The 15,859-nt window shown below is 40.4% G+C and overlaps 2 protein-coding genes across 2 annotated transcripts; both read right to left on the reverse strand.

Annotated features, from left to right (window-relative positions):
- Positions 1 to 968: 968 nt before the first annotated feature.
- LOC138876379 (uncharacterized) lies at positions 969 to 2,786 on the reverse strand. Its single transcript, XM_070155291.1, has 2 exons — positions 2,699 to 2,786; positions 969 to 1,315 (listed from the first exon to the last, which is right to left on the reverse strand). The coding sequence occupies exons 1-2, from the start codon at positions 2,784 to 2,786 to the stop codon at positions 969 to 971; spliced, it is 435 nt and encodes a 144-aa protein (XP_070011392.1).
- A 3,240-nt stretch (positions 2,787 to 6,026) lies between these two features.
- LOC138876380 (uncharacterized) lies at positions 6,027 to 7,556 on the reverse strand. Its single transcript, XM_070155293.1, has 2 exons — positions 7,139 to 7,556; positions 6,027 to 6,487 (listed from the first exon to the last, which is right to left on the reverse strand). The coding sequence occupies exons 1-2, from the start codon at positions 7,554 to 7,556 to the stop codon at positions 6,027 to 6,029; spliced, it is 879 nt and encodes a 292-aa protein (XP_070011394.1).
- Positions 7,557 to 15,859: the final 8,303 nt, after the last annotated feature.

The following is a 15,859-nucleotide window of genomic DNA, read 5'->3' on the forward strand; positions in this document are numbered from 1 at the left end:
GATCCAAATTCTCTGTAAAGTCATGAGCCTCATTCAACTTGTAGTGTCCCAAAGGGTTTTCACCAACAAGCCTCTCTCATTTGTTCATCTCTCAACTCACCATCGCCTTATGGTGCCCGCAAGGGTTTTCACCAATAAGACTCTCTCATTTTAAATTTTCTCTCAGCTCACCATCGCCTTACGGTGCCCGTGAGGGTTTTCACCAATAAGACTCTCTCATTTTTAATTTTCTCTCTTGCGCCCGTGAACAAAGTGTTACCCATGATGTAAATCATACCTCTATCTCGCTTGACTTAGTATCCTCAAAGATTGAAGGCTAGCATGAAGGCTCAAACTAATTTAAGAAAGAAAGGGTAGCATGAAGGCTCAAACTATGAAAGGGTAGCAGTAAGGTTTAGAAAGAAAGGGTAGCATGAAGGCTCAAACCAATTTAAGATGAAAAGGGGTTAAAATTACAACTTTTGGAATCAGATCTTTTCAAAACCCAAACTTCTGCCCCAGTTTCTTTGGGTATGGGAGTTTTATTTTTATTTTGATGGGACCGAACCGTAAGGCTGCCTACGTATCCTTAAAAGGAATCAGGTCGAACGTAGTTCAAAAGGACGTTGTTTGTTTTTGTTGCTTTTCTTTTCTTTTCTTTTTTCTTTCTTTTCTTTTCTTTTTTCTTTCTTTTTCTTCTTTCTTTCTTTATCTTTTTTTCTTTTCTTTTTTTTTTCTTTCTTTCTTTCTTTTTCTTTCTTTTTTTTTCTTTTCTTTCTTTTTCATTCTTCTTATTTTTCATTCATTTATTCATTTTTTTCGTTCTCTAATACTGTTACTGATTCCAAAAGAGGGGTATGAAAGAAAATAAATAAAGCTCAAAAGGAGTAACAAAGGATGAAAGTGTTTGGGTAGAGGAACGAAATGCCCTCGTCATTTCAACTTTGAACATGCCAAGTACAAAATACAACTGAAGGTAAGCAAAGAAATCATACATAGTACCTCTTAATTGCATCAGAATTGATAGTCATATCTACACATTTGCCTTCTATGTCTGTTAAATACAAAGCACCATTGGGCAACACTCTTGTTACTATGAACGGCCACTGCCAGTTTGGTTCAAACTTGCCTTTAGCTTCAGCCTGATGAGGAAGGATGTGTTTCAATACCATCTGGACCACTTCGAATTTCCGAGGACGCACCTTTTTGTTGTATACTCTTGTCATTCTCTTCTGATACAATTGACCATAACATACTGCAGCTAACCTTTTCTCATCAATCAAACTCAACTGCTCTAGCCGAGTTTTGACCCACTCATCATCATCAATTTCAGCTTCTGCAACGATCCGAAGGGATGAAATCTCAACTTCCGCAGGTATAACTGCCTCAGTTCCATATACCAGAAGATAAGGAGTTGCACCTACTGAAGTGCGAACAGTAGTGCGATAACCCAGTAAGGCAAAAGGCAACCTTTCATGCCACTGTCTAGAACCTTGAACCATCTTACGAAGTATCTTCTTTATGTTCTTGTTAGCAGCCTCAACAGCTCCATTTGCCTTGGGGAGATACAGAGTGGAGTTCCGATGCATGATCTTGGATTGTTGGCATACCTCTTTCATCAAATGACAGTTGAGATTAGCAACATTGTCTGTGATGATCACCTTGGGAATTCCGAACCGACAAATAATATTTGAATGAACAAAATCCACCACCGCCTTCTTGGTCACGGACTTGAAAGTTACAGCTTCGACTCACTTGGTAAAGTAATCAATGGCCACCAGAATAAACCTATGCCCGTTTGACGTTGCCGACTCAATTGGTCCAATGACATCCATGCCCCAAGCAATAAAGGGCCAAGGTGCAGACATTGTGTGTAACTCAGATGGGGGAGAATGAATCAAATCACCATGTACCTGGCATTGATGACACTTGCGAACAAAGCTGATACAGTCCCGTTCTATGGTGAGCCAATAATAACCTGCTCGAAGTATCTTCTTTGCCAAGACATACCCGTTCATATGCGGTCCGCAAACTCCAGAATGCACTTCGGCCATGATAGTTGAAGCTTCCTTAGCATCTATGCACCTCAGCAATCCTAAATCCGGAGTCCTCTTGTACAAGATTCCTCCATTCAAGAAAAATCCACTAGCCAGACGTCGAATGGTTCTCTTTTGGTCACCTGTAGCATGTACTGGATATACCCCTGACTTGATGTATTCCTTGACATCGTGGAACCAAGGTTCTTTATCTATTTCTTCTTCCACCATATTACAATAAGCATGTTGATCATGAACTTGGATATGCACGGGGTCGACATAAGCCTTGTCCGGATGATGTAACATTAACGCCAGAGTAGCCAAGGCATCAGCAATCTCATTATGAATCCTAGGAATATGTCTAAATTCAACCGACCTGAATCGTTGACAAAGATCATACAGACACTGTCGGTATGGTATGAGCTTCAAATCTCGAGTCTCCCATTCTCCTTGAATCTGATGAACCAACAAATCTGAATTTCCCAGAACCAGTATTTCCTGGACTCCCATGTCTATAGCTAACCTCAAACCTAGAATGCATGCTTCTTACTCAGCCATGTTATTAGTGCAATAAAATCGAAGCTGGGCTGTTACAGGGTAGTGTTGCCCTATTTCAGAGATGAGTACAACCCCTATTCCGACCCCTTTCATGTTAGCGGCTCCATCAAAGAAGAGTTTCCAACCTGCCTTTTCATCATGGTCAACCTCGTCAACACACATGACCTCTTCATCAGGAAAATAAGTCTTCAGTGGCTCATATTCATCATCCATCAGATTCTCGGCCAAGTGGTCGGCCAAGGCTTGGGCCTTCATCGCGGTCCGAGTCACATAGATAATGTCAAACTCTGTAAGCAAAATCTGCCACTTCGCCAGTCTTCCCATGGGCATAGGCTTCTGAAAGATATACTTTAGAGGATCCATGCGGGAAATGAGGTAAGTAGTGTAGGACGACAGATAATGCTTCAAATTTTGTGCTACCCAAGTTAGGGCGCAACATGTCCTCTCAAGCAAAGTGTACTTAACCTCATAGGGAGTGAACTTCTTACTGAGACAATAGATTGCTTGCTCCTTCTTTCCCGTGATGTCATGTTGACCCAATACACAGCCAAAAGAATTATCCAAGACTGTCAAATAGAGAATTAAAGGTTTTCCAGGCTCTGGTAGGACCAACACAGGTGGATTCGACAGGTACCTCTTAATCTTATCAAATGCTTCTTGACATTCGTCAGTCCACTTGACCGCAACATTCTACTTCAGCAGCTTAAAGATGGGCTCACAGGTTGTCGTGAGCTGAGCAATGAACCTGCTGATGTAATTTAGCCTTCCAAGCAAACTCATCACCTCTGTTTTGTTGTTTGGCGATGGTAACTCTTGAATGGCTTTGATCTTCGATGGGTCTAACTCAATACCGCATCGACTGACCACGAATCCTAGCAGTTTCCCAGACGGGACACCAAATGCATATTTCGTTGGGTTGAGCTTGAGGTTGTACCTGCGGAGCCTTTGGAAAAACTTCCTCAAGTCTTGGGCATGGTCAGACTGCTTCTTTGACTTTATGATCACATCATCTACATAAACCTCAATCTCCCTGTGTATCATGTCATGAAATATGGTGGTCATCGCCCTCATGTAAGTTGCCCCAGCATTCTTCAAACCAAATGACATTACCTGATAATAGTATGTTCCCCATGGCGTGATGAATGTTGTCTTTTCCGCATCTTCCTCATCCATCAAGATCTGGTGATATCCCGCGTAACAGTCCACAAAAGACCCAATCTCATGCTTGGCACAATTATCGGTCAGAATGTGAATGTTCGGCAATGGAAAATCATCCTTTGGGCTTGCTTTGTTAAGATCACGGTAATCAACACAGACCCTGGTCTTACCATCCTTCTTCGGTACTGGCACAACATTGGCTAACCAAGTAGGATATCAAGTGACCCGAATGACCTTTGCAGTAAGCTACTTTGTGATTTCTTCTTTGATCTTCACACTCATATCAGTCTTGAACTTTCGCAACTTTTGCTTGACAGGAGGGAATGCTGGATCAATTGGCAATTTATGAACTACCAGATCAGTGCTCAGGCCCGGAATATCATCATATGACCATGCAAAGACATCTTTGTACGCAAATAATATTTTGATTATTGCCTCTTTAACTTGCGGCTCTAAATGCACGCTTATCTTGGTTTCCCTAACATCATCCTGGTCCCCTAAATTGATTGCTTCGATTTCACTCAAATTAGGCTTTGGTTTTTCTTCAAATTATTTTAGCTATTTACTGATTTCCTCAAATGCTGCTTCTTCATCATATTTTATTTCATCATTATATTCTACTTCTTGGACTGTTTCTTTCAGAATTAGATTGGCTTTTAAGACTCGGCTGAAAACTCTTCATGCATGTCATGTCACTGCAACCATCATAAAAAGAACTGTACAAAAGAAAAAAGAACAAAATAAAACACTATTAAGAATAACGGAAAACGGAAAATTGCATTTCATTGAAAATAAAAGGATAGAAGTGTTTGAACATCAAAACAAGCAAAACCAAAATTCTGGATTACAACCCTGGAATAACCCAGATAACAGAAAGGAAAACAAAGTAAACTACCAAAACTCCTTCCTGGTGGGGAGAGGAGTAGCTTCCCAATTGCTAAGCTTCACGTTTGGGCCAACGAGCTGCACATTTGCTTTACTAGAGCCTTCACCAACTTCTACCATATTGACTTCTTCGAACAAACTTTGGAACCTCTTGATCAGCTCTTCATCAACATCGACCACAGGTTTTGGGATTGAGGAAGTTGGAGGCTTTTCAGCCCCTGGCTTGACAAAAAACTTAGAGATGTGTGGGACAGGTTTGGGGAACGACCATACCTTCTGTTTCAGATTTTTAACCCTATTCACGTCCTTCTCTGTGAGCATGAATCCCAAACCAAATATACCAGGATTCCCACTGGGGCGCACTGGATGCACAATACCCTACAGAGATGAGCCCAGACCCTTGCCCGGCACAAAACCATTCTTCAACATTTCATTTGCAACCATGACGGACGCGGAGGATAGCTTAGGACCCGGAATGCATTTTCCTTCAGGAATTTTCTCAACGGACATTGTTTCGAAAGTCTGATAGACCCAAGGTCCCTTATCATCTTCAGCTTCGATGAACGGAACAATTGTGTCATTACAAGCTGACAAGTCCTTATCACCGTGCACAACTATTTCCTGCGTGTCCCATTCAAACTTCACCATTTGGTGTAGAGAAGACGGGACTGCCTTAGCAGCATGTATCCAGGGCCTACCCAACAACAGATTGTAGGAGACAGCCACATCTAACACTTGGAATTCCATGGTAAACTCAACAAGCCCTATTGACAATTCGAGCGTTATATCTCCAATAGAATCTTTACCTCCTCCATCAAAGCCTCGGACACACACACTGTTCAAGTGGATTCTTTCGGTGCCAATCTTCAGTTTTTGCAGAGTAGACAGGGGACAAATATTCGCACTAGAGCCATTATCAACCAATACCCTTGAGATAACAGAATCTTCACATTTCACCGTGAGATAAAGAGCTCGGTTGTGTTCTGTACCCTCCATAGGAAGTTCATCGTCCGAGAAAGTGATCCTATTTGCTTCGAAGATCCTGCCAGCTATCTTTTCCAAGTGGTTCGCTGTGGTCTTATCAGGAACATGTGCCTCATTCAAAATCTTCATCAAGACCCTGCGAAGTTCATCTGAATGTATCAACAAAGACAAAAGAGAAATCTGAGCTGGTGTTTTCTTTAACTTCTCCACAATGGAATAATCCTGTACTTTCATCCTTTTCAGGAACTCCTCAGCCTTTTCCTCGGTGACCGATTTCTTTACTGGCATTTGGCTATCTTTGAATGGCTTGGCTTTCCTTAATTCTTCTGGGGTGAAACATCTCCCAGAACGAGTCAATCCTCCAGTTTCATTAATTTATTCCTCTATTTCTTTTCCTTTGTATGTCACTATCACTTGTTTATAGTTCTACGGAACAGCCTTGGCATCCATCACTAGCAGCTGGGTTACTGGTTTAATGATGATAGGGGTAATAGGAGCCCCTTTCACAACTATGACAGGCTTACTTGGAATCCCTGGCACTACCACTTTTGAACTTCCCGGACTTGCCCCAATATCTTTTGATAGCCCTTTCACGACCAACACTGGTGGCTTCGAGCTCGGCTTTTCTGTCACCCCTTCAACTATCAAGGGCTTCGCTTTGGTAGAGTTGAGAGCTTTAACCAAATTACTTTCACTGGCTTGAATCATCATGACGGTATTAGAAGACTTCTTGGGCTCCCCGTCCTTGTGAACTATTTCAATCATATGCGTCTCTGCATGGGCTGGCAAAGGGTTTTGGGCGTCTGGGCTTTGGACTACAATTTGGTTGGTATCAATAAGCTCCTGGATTGTCGATTTCAAATACCAGCACTTTTCTATGTCATGCCCTGGAGCATCAGAACAATAGGCACATCTTATGGAATAGTCGAGGTTCTTTGAAGGGGGATTCGGTATCTTTGGCTCAATCGGCCTCAAGACGTCCAACTAATTTAACCTTTGAAACAAACTAGCATAAGTCTCTCCAAGCGGGGTAAAAGTTTGCTTTCCCTGCTGCCTCTCTCTTCTATACTCCAGCCTTGGTCGAAAGTTTGAACCAGTAGGGTTTTGGTAGGGTTGTGGAGGTGGATAGGTATTTTGTGGAGATGGATAGGTATTCCGCGGGGCTGGAGCATGCCATTGCCGGTAAGGAGGGGGTTAAGTATATGACTGTGCATGGTGAACAAAGTATTAGGATGGCGCGGCTGAGTATTGGGGGTTTTGTGGGGAAAAGTAATGTTGAGGTGGATTATATGGAGCTTGGGTGTAGGTTTGAGGTCGGGGTCGAGGATGGGTGTATTGATGAGATGAACCCCTCTGGCCATGCCATGATCCGGAGACAACTATAGCGACATCTTCCTTCTTCTTGCCTAGCAAACTTCCGGTACCATTCTGGATTGCCTGGGTGGTTGCTTTTATAGCAGAATAGCTCATGATCTTACTCGACTTGAGCCCCTATTCTACCATTTCTCCCATCTTTACCACATCATTGAAAGACTTACCAATAGTTGAGATCAAGTGGCCATAGTAAGTGGGCTCCAAGGCTTGAAGAAAGTATTTAACCATCTCGTCTTCTTCCATCGGAGGATTGACTCGTGCAGCTTGCTCCCTCCATCGGAACCCATATTCTCTAAAGCTTTCACTGGGTTTCTTCTCCACCTTGGTCAAAGATAGGCGGTCTGGAACAATGTCTATATTGTATTGAAAGTGCCGGGCAAAGGCCTGAGCCATATCGTCCCAGGTGTACCACCTACTAGCGTCCTGGCGGGTGTACCATTCTAAAGCTGCCCCACTCAGACTTTGGCTGAAGTATGCCATTAACAATTCGACTTTTCCCCCGGCGCCTCTCATTTTACTGCAATAACCTCTCAGATGAGCTACAGGATCCCCAAGTCCGTCATACAAGTCAAACTTGGGCATATTGAACCCGGCAGGCACTTGGACATCGAGGAACTGACACAAATCCTTCTAGGCCACACTCACTTGGTTTCCTAACCCTTGCATATTTTTCAATAATTTCTCCAGACTCTGTACCTTCCTAAACATCTCTTCTTGCTCTGCGTTCTTGGGTGGTTTGTCAGTTTCAACATGAGGCTCAAATTGGGGAGTGTAAGAGTAAGGATCTGGGACTTTGAAGGTGGGCTCCAGTGCATAGTAATGGGCATCTGTAGCGGGGAATGCAGGCTCACTAGAGGATCGGTGGAGGGTAGCTTGTGGAGGGGGTACAAAAATAGGAGCAGATGCCGGAGCAAGGTATGAGGTTGTTTTGGCTGGCAGAGCATGAACAGTTTCGGCTGAAGTGCCGGGGTAATTGTGGAAGGGGTAAAGCCAGGTGCGTGTTTTGGGGAAAGATCAATGGTATTGGGCATCTGGGATTGAGAGAGTGGTGGAATGGAAGCAGGATTTTCTGTGTAGTTGGTAGGGAACGTGGGTGGAGGGTGTCCCTTAATCCAGGCTTGATACATTTCTGCCATCTGATGCCTCAACCTCCAGACCTCCTATTGTAGTTCCGATTCTGACTCAACAATCTCCCTTGGTGGGTCTACAACTCCAGTGTCTGTTTCCCTGCTAGCCATGACTGTTTGACGCTTTGACCGGGTATTGTATGGATGACTTGCCAGGATGCCAATAAACTAACCACCTTCCTGAAACTTTAATAGAGATAATAGAGGACAACAACACAAAACCATCATGTTAGCGTTAGAGCATTTATCAAATAGTAATATCACATTACATGCAATGCACCTAGCAATAATTAATGGTTTTAAAATGGCTTTGAGGGTCGCAGGGTCATATGGCATCATCCCAATTTGCTCATTTCAATCCTTTTTTCTCTTTCTTTTCCAACACCTCTTATCATTTTTTTTCTTTTTCTTTCTCTTTTTATTTTGAACCAAAAATGATTTGATCGAACCCGATGTAGGTTGCCTACGTATCATGTCCCTCATAAATCAGACCAAACGTAGTTCTGGAGAAGTGGTGGAAAATAAACTGAAAACAAAATCTTTTTGGGATTTTTCATTTAAACTTTTCGATATTAAAATACAAAGGGAAATACGATAATGAAAGACATGACAGACTCAACTACACTACGACAGACTCTGACACTACCTAAAGGACTCAGTACTTCTAGAAAAGACACGAAAATAAAAGACATCATACGACAATCTCAAAACACCTAAATAGAATGATTCCTCAAGCTACTCCTGAATGCGACGGTCCTAGCTGGGACGATCCTAGGCTGTCCGTCATGCTCAAACTCTGTAACTTGCCTCGTAAAGAAACACCGATGCTGGGAATAAAGGCCCTAGCGTGTGCCCCCGCATCCTGAAGGCCGACCCTAAACAAATACTGGCCATGCTGCTCCACGTTTGCTGCCAATCCCGTTAACTGAGACTTTATCAACTCAAGCTTATCCCAGGGATCTTGGTCCGATGCCTCCTCAAAATCATCTGCCCGAACCCTAAGTTGTGCTGGCAATGGGGTGCTGACCCCTGGCGGGACGGACTGTAACCAAATCAAGTACTCCTGAGTACACTCGGGCCTGCCGACGTCCTCTACTAATGTATTTTTCTTAATCCTCTTTGCATTGTTCCAGTATTGCACATACTTGATTTTATCAGCCGTTTTTTTGCTAAAATTTATGATGTGCCTCCGAAGATTCAAAGTTGGAGGCTCCTCTTGTCTTCTGCCCAATTGCCACATTACCCTATCGGGAATGTACGGTCTGACACACTTGAGTCCTATCAGTATCAAGAAAGGCTGCATGAGGCACCCTACCAAGATATCATCCAAAGGTAGCCAAAGGTAAGCCCACAAAACATTCCCATTTGTCCTCAAACCGAGGAACTCAATCCAAGCCGTGATGCATACTGGGTATGCAAACTTAGGATATTTCATCCTACGTTCGATGCATACCACCCGATCCCTCAAGGCACGGTCGATGGGACAAAGTAAGGAAGCAGTGTGCAAATGCTCTATCATCCACAGCTGTAGCAAAAGGTTACTCCCCTCAAAATATCTGACACCTCCCCTAACCTCACTCAGGGCTCGGTACAACCCTGCTAAGACCATCGGCACAACGGTAACGGTTTTGCATTGCTTCTCATGAAATAGTGTCATTACCACTGACTGCAGACGGGTGCTAATGTGCCTCTCATCTAATGGAAAACCCAATAATCCCAACAAAGCAAGGCTGAAAGCTTCGAGGCGACGTCTTTGCCACTTTGCCCTGGTTGTGCAGAACTCGTCCCAAAGGACGTCAAAACTATCTTGTGGTCCAAATCTAGCAAACAAATAATCCAAGGATATACAGGACTGCTCGAGACATTTTAAATGCTTTTCAGGCCTAGGTCGCTGAGGAATCTTGTCCTAGAGTGGTCTCGGGGAAGTATCATGTCCTTGCCCATATAGCTTAAACGAGTGAGACCAGACATTTCCGCCAAGGTAGGAGTCATCTCACACTCTCCAAATCTGAAATTTTGCGGATCCCAATAAGTCAGCATCGCCTCCACTAGGTCTGGGCGGGGTGTGATATCAAGAAGGGAAGTTAGGGTGCCCAATTTCTGCATTAACTCATGCTGCTCTAACGATGAAAATATTTTCCACCACTTGATCAACTTCCTAGGAATCTTTACTACCATCAGCACTTTGGATCGAATCAGCGCGTCCATACCTGAATGAAGCAAACATGGTTAGAAACTCGGGACACTACGTGACCCCACCACATTTCCTAATGGACAAATGCAGGACACAACTTGGCTATATTTGCAAAATGGCCTAAGTGGCTGAAAGTGGCTATTAGCGCAAACTTGACAAAGTTGACCCCTAATGCTTGAGAAATACTCCATTTAAAGCTTACATGACTCTAATATCCCGACAATCATGGTCTTAAAAAATTATTTTGCGGAAATGGACCCTTTATGCAAAAATGGCCGATGTGGTCAAATGTGGCTAGGGACGCAAACACGACATGGATGGACCTTAAAGCGATATGACACCGAGTTATAAACTCAAGATCTTAAGATATGGGTAATTGAGTCACTCTTGCGAAAATAACCCTATTTTGCAAAATGGTCGATGTGGCCAAAAGTGGCTAGACATGCAAATTTAACAGGAATGAACCTTAGAATTAAGAGGACACTTTATTGTAGACTCAAGATCCTAAGACCAGAGATAACAAACTACTTTGAGAAAACACTTCTATTTTTGCAAAAACGGCCAAAGTGGCCAAAAATGGCTATACATGCAAGATTTGGCTACGACCCCGGAAGCCAAGAACCTAGGACCTAATAGGAAGACCGGACCCTATGTGGGTTGCCTACGTATCCCTCCCCAGAAGACGAGAATCAGGTTCGCGTAGTTCGGGAAGATTGGTCATGGGAGAAAGCCTTTGTAAAAAAAAATGCAACTAATTTGGAAAAACCATATTTTTTGTCTTTTTGAGAAATGATGGAAAATGTAAACTCTTTTTGGATTTTCTTTTCTCTTTTTTTTTTTGAATTTTTGGAAAATGATGGAAAATGTAAAATCTTTCTTCTTTTTTTTTTTTTTGAATTTTTGGAAAATAATGGGAAAATGTAAAATCTTTTTTGGATTTTTTATTTTCATTTTAAAAAAAAAATAGTGAAAGAAAAATAATAATGGGAAAATGTAAAATCTTTTTTGGATTTTTTATTTTCATTTTTTTAAAAAAAAAATAGTGAAAGAAAAATATAACTGGACCTTACTTGCTTCGTCTTTCACCCTTCTTTCCCAAGCATCGGTCCGCCAAATGACCTTTTTACCCTCAAAGATGCAACATGTATCACATAGGGATGATTGAATGTCTTTTTGGGCAACTGGCCCATTTTGACAAAATTTGGATAGGCTTCCTACAAAGAGACACGGTACCTGGGACCGAGCCCTGTTAGGTCTAAATGACATGATGCAAATAAAAATGACCTAAAGGCTGACCTAAGTTTGGGGTTCACTAACAAGGCAATTCGGGGGAGCGTATGGTCGATGGTGGCTGCTCAAGCTTTCCACCCACTCCATACGTCCGACGGCCCCCCTCCTAAATTAAGGGTGACTCAACAAAGAGTTCGTGCACGCGACGCGTACTCCGAGACTTGTTGCAGAAAGAATACCCATGGTTATGCAGATGATGACAGTTTATAAAACAGTAACACATTAAGAAAAGCGATAAACAAATAACCAACGAAACAAGGAAATAAGACAAACAAAGCAAATAAACAAAGCAAATAAAGAAAACAAACACCTCAACTGAATATCCTAGAAGCCAACAAGATCAAATATCAGCTCGAACCTGCAGCTCCCCAGCAGAGTCGCCAGAGCTGTCACACCCCGTTTTTAACAAACTTCAATAACCTCGCTAACCCTCTTAAATAAATAAAGAGATTGAGCAACGCTTGAAAAGGGTTTTTGATTAAAAAAAGTGACAAAATTGTGTTCAAAAGGAAATAACTCAGAGTCGCCAGCTGACATTGCTTCGGTGTGCCAGGTCACCATTTTTTTTTAAAATAATTTTCCTTTTAAAACACTTTGGACCCCAAATTAAGTCCACACCAGAGATTCGGGTCAGTGGGTTCAATTGACTTGGGGAGAAGGTGTTAGGCTCTCCCCACATCTCGTAACTAGTACGGTTGCATACTTGACTTAATCGAATTTTAAAATATTCAAGTTGAGGTAAAATCACAGAAAAATAAAAAAAATAAACACACATGAGGCTCGAGGTCGTCCCCACCTAATAAAAAGAAAATGAAAGTGAAAATAAAAATAAAAATAAAAATAATACGAATTCTGCTATCGATCTCCAAGTACAAATACTTCGGGGCATACCCCGGAATAAAATATATACAAATCCTTCGAGGCATTCCCCGGATAAATTTAACTAAGGGAACGACCTCTCGCCTCGAAACCAATAAAAATCCTAAGGCTTGCCTGTCCAAATGTGGCCGGCTTAATCATGCTCCTAGCGGATAATAATAAAACGAGAATAAGTAGATAAAAGAAAAACTAAAAGAAATTCAACTCGGGGGCATGTTCTTTTAACTCATCATTTTCATGTATGTAGACCAAGCCTAAGTCCTAAATAAGTAAGCAAATTAAAACTAATGGGCCAAGCCTTTCTCCCAACCCCCACGGCCCAACAGTTTTTTTTTTTTCAAATAATTCACTCAATTCATCCATACACAAAGGTAATGGCAAACAATTGACATGCACGGAAAGAGAGTAGGATATAATCACCTGATGAAATAAGAATGAAAATGAAAGAAAGTAGCAGACCCAAAATGTGATAAGAGCCCTCTATATCTCAACTGACTCATGTCAATTTTGAAAAGCAAGCAAACTGGCAGAAACTTTAGACTATAATCCTCATGAAAATTGGCTTGGCATATAATGACTCTATCAAAACTCAATGACACAGTGAATCTTTCAAAATAATGATCAAACTACCAAATGACTATGATTGAAACAAACACATTTTGAACCTAACGTAACTTTATGGAACTCATCAGAAGTGCCAATTTTGAAACGTTGAATTGGAAATTTCACATTCAAATAAAGCTAGATGCAAGTCAGTTCGAATAGAGGGAGACAAATGAAAGCTTTTTTGAGAAATTGTTTATGAATGCACCAGTTTTTCCGGTTTGATCAACAATCGCAAAATCAAACAAATTCAGCAAATCAGAACTAATGCGAACCAACAGTGCTATACAATGAAGAATGTACCCTCGAAACTAGGCAGTTCTGCTGCCTAAACAATGCGAAACAGGGTAGTTTTTAGCAGCTTAACAGTCTAGACGAGCTTACAAGATCGAAAGCAATGAGTGATTTGTTTTTATACTTAGCCATGCAATCAATCGCTTAATCAACAGAAAGAGCAAAGCGTGAAATACTCTGCGATTTCGAACGCAAAAAGAGCAACATAATGAGCAAGGAATTAAGCTGTCACTTGAAACACATGAAAACCGGACGGGATTACAAACCAACGGAAGTGAATGGAACATAGGTCAATAAGCCAAAGACGAACGAATCTAATATGGAGACTCGAATATAATCTAGACGCTTTAATTTTCAATTACTCATATTCGAACATATCAAACAACAAGATATCGCATTGGACAACAAGCACAGATCGACAAATATCTCTTTTCAACATAAATCGCAACTAGAAACCAACTCCAAACACGACCTATACTAGAATATGACCAAATATCTATCACAATGGAGATTAAGTCGTTATAGCTCTTATCGTACTTAAGGATACCAAGAAGTAAAATCATTAAGGGGAGAAATGCACCTGAAAACTGGAATTTCAATTTATCCAAAGGTTCAGCAATTACACGAGCAACACGAAACCGCAGCTACAACGGGAACCCGAATCGGACAGGAGCTCGGACGGAACTTCAGCTTGGCGACTAATATCGAACCTCGAACCTCAGCTCAACTCCATTTCGATCAAGAATCCAGAAGAAGAAACTGATTTTTTTTTATGAGAAAAAACCAAAAATCCGAAGAAAAATCTGGAAACCCAATATAAAACCCTAGTACTTTTCTTTTCTTCTTCTTTTTCCAAAAATCCCCCCTTTTCCGTCCAAATAACCCCAATTTACAGGAGTCCTAGAAACTTCTATTCTTCTTCTCCAAGAAAATCCGAAAAACCCTTCAAAATTCCCAAATCCATTTGTTGAAGCAAGTAAGGGACAAATGGAGGGAGTAGATCGAGCTAGAACTCAATCCTACGCTCGCCATTCATCCTCTCTCGCCTCAAACGGATCGTGTGAGCGAAGAGCGCGTGAGAGGGATGAAATCTTCTGGTCAGAGGTCGTTATGGTCTTGATGATGTGGAAGAAGGAAAGGAGAGGGGGGGACCGTGAGTGAGCAAGGTTTTTTTGGTGGTCTTACTATGGCTGAAGCACGGTTGGGACAGGATGAAGGGGGGCGCCCCCTGGGTGGTGTTACATTAGGGTAGGGTTTAGAAATATTAGGTTTTTATATTAAGGTGAGGATAAATCTTGGTCATTGGATGGGAGATAGGTGAAGGGCTAGGATTAAAACAAAAGGGAGATGGGTCAGACAGGTTATGGGCGGGTCATGGGTTGGATTCGGTCGGGTATTGGGTTGGTTTAGGTTGTCCGATTTTGGGCTTCCTTTTGTGTAGAAATGGAGCTTTAAATTTGTACTTCTTTAATTTTTAAAGTCCATTAAATAACAAACTCAAACTTTTAAATTAAAACTAAACTAATTCCAATTAATTAAATAAACTACATGATATGAAACCATATATTTTTTAATATATCATGTTTTATATAGATTAAAAATAAGAGTGAAAATCATGGTAAAATAAATATATGGCCATAAAATATTAATAACCTAAACTAAATAGAAATAAAGTAAAACATGAAATTATTTATATATATATATATATATATATATATATATATATATATTGTATTTTTCGAGGATTATACTAAAAATAAAAATATAAAAATCATGGCAAACTTAGCATAGTACTACTATAAAAATACTAATGAACTTAAATAAATAAAATAAAAGCAAACATATATGATAAGATAAATTGAAACTTTTTTTTCTTCTTTCTTTTTTTTCTTTTTTCTTTTTAATTTTATGATTTGAAATTAAAAATAAAATAGGTTAAAATTGCATAATAACTCAAGTAGATATTTTAAAATATAAGAATATTAAAACTAACTTTAAAAGTGTGCGAGTCAAAAATTACATATCTACATCTTTGATTAAATATTCTTGGTAATTTATTCTCATTATTATAAAGTAAACGCGTCAATGATTAGACGATAGAGTAATTATATTTGTTATATCATTAAATAAATAATTTAACTTTTTAGGACCAACAACATCATCTATGAAAGAGAAATTAGGTTAGATTCAACAATATACTAACGTGTTATTATCTCATATAATAAAGTACCTATAATTATAAATAATATATAAGCAACTTAACTCAATTATTTATTATCTTTGCAAGTTCAGAAAATATCCATACTACACTTATGTGATCGCGTTTATTTTTGTCATTAAAGTGATAGTTATTTTAAGAATCTTATTTTAATGTCATTTGATATTTTACATAATGAATTTTCTTGTATACAAGTTTTAATTGACTGATATTTCATGCACGTGCAATGCACGTACACTAAAACTAGTTATATAAAAACATAACAAGAATTTATCCTAGA

This window comes from Nicotiana sylvestris, chromosome 8 (genome assembly GCF_000393655.2).
Source record: "Nicotiana sylvestris chromosome 8, ASM39365v2, whole genome shotgun sequence".
NCBI classification, from domain to species: domain Eukaryota; kingdom Viridiplantae; phylum Streptophyta; class Magnoliopsida; order Solanales; family Solanaceae; genus Nicotiana; species Nicotiana sylvestris.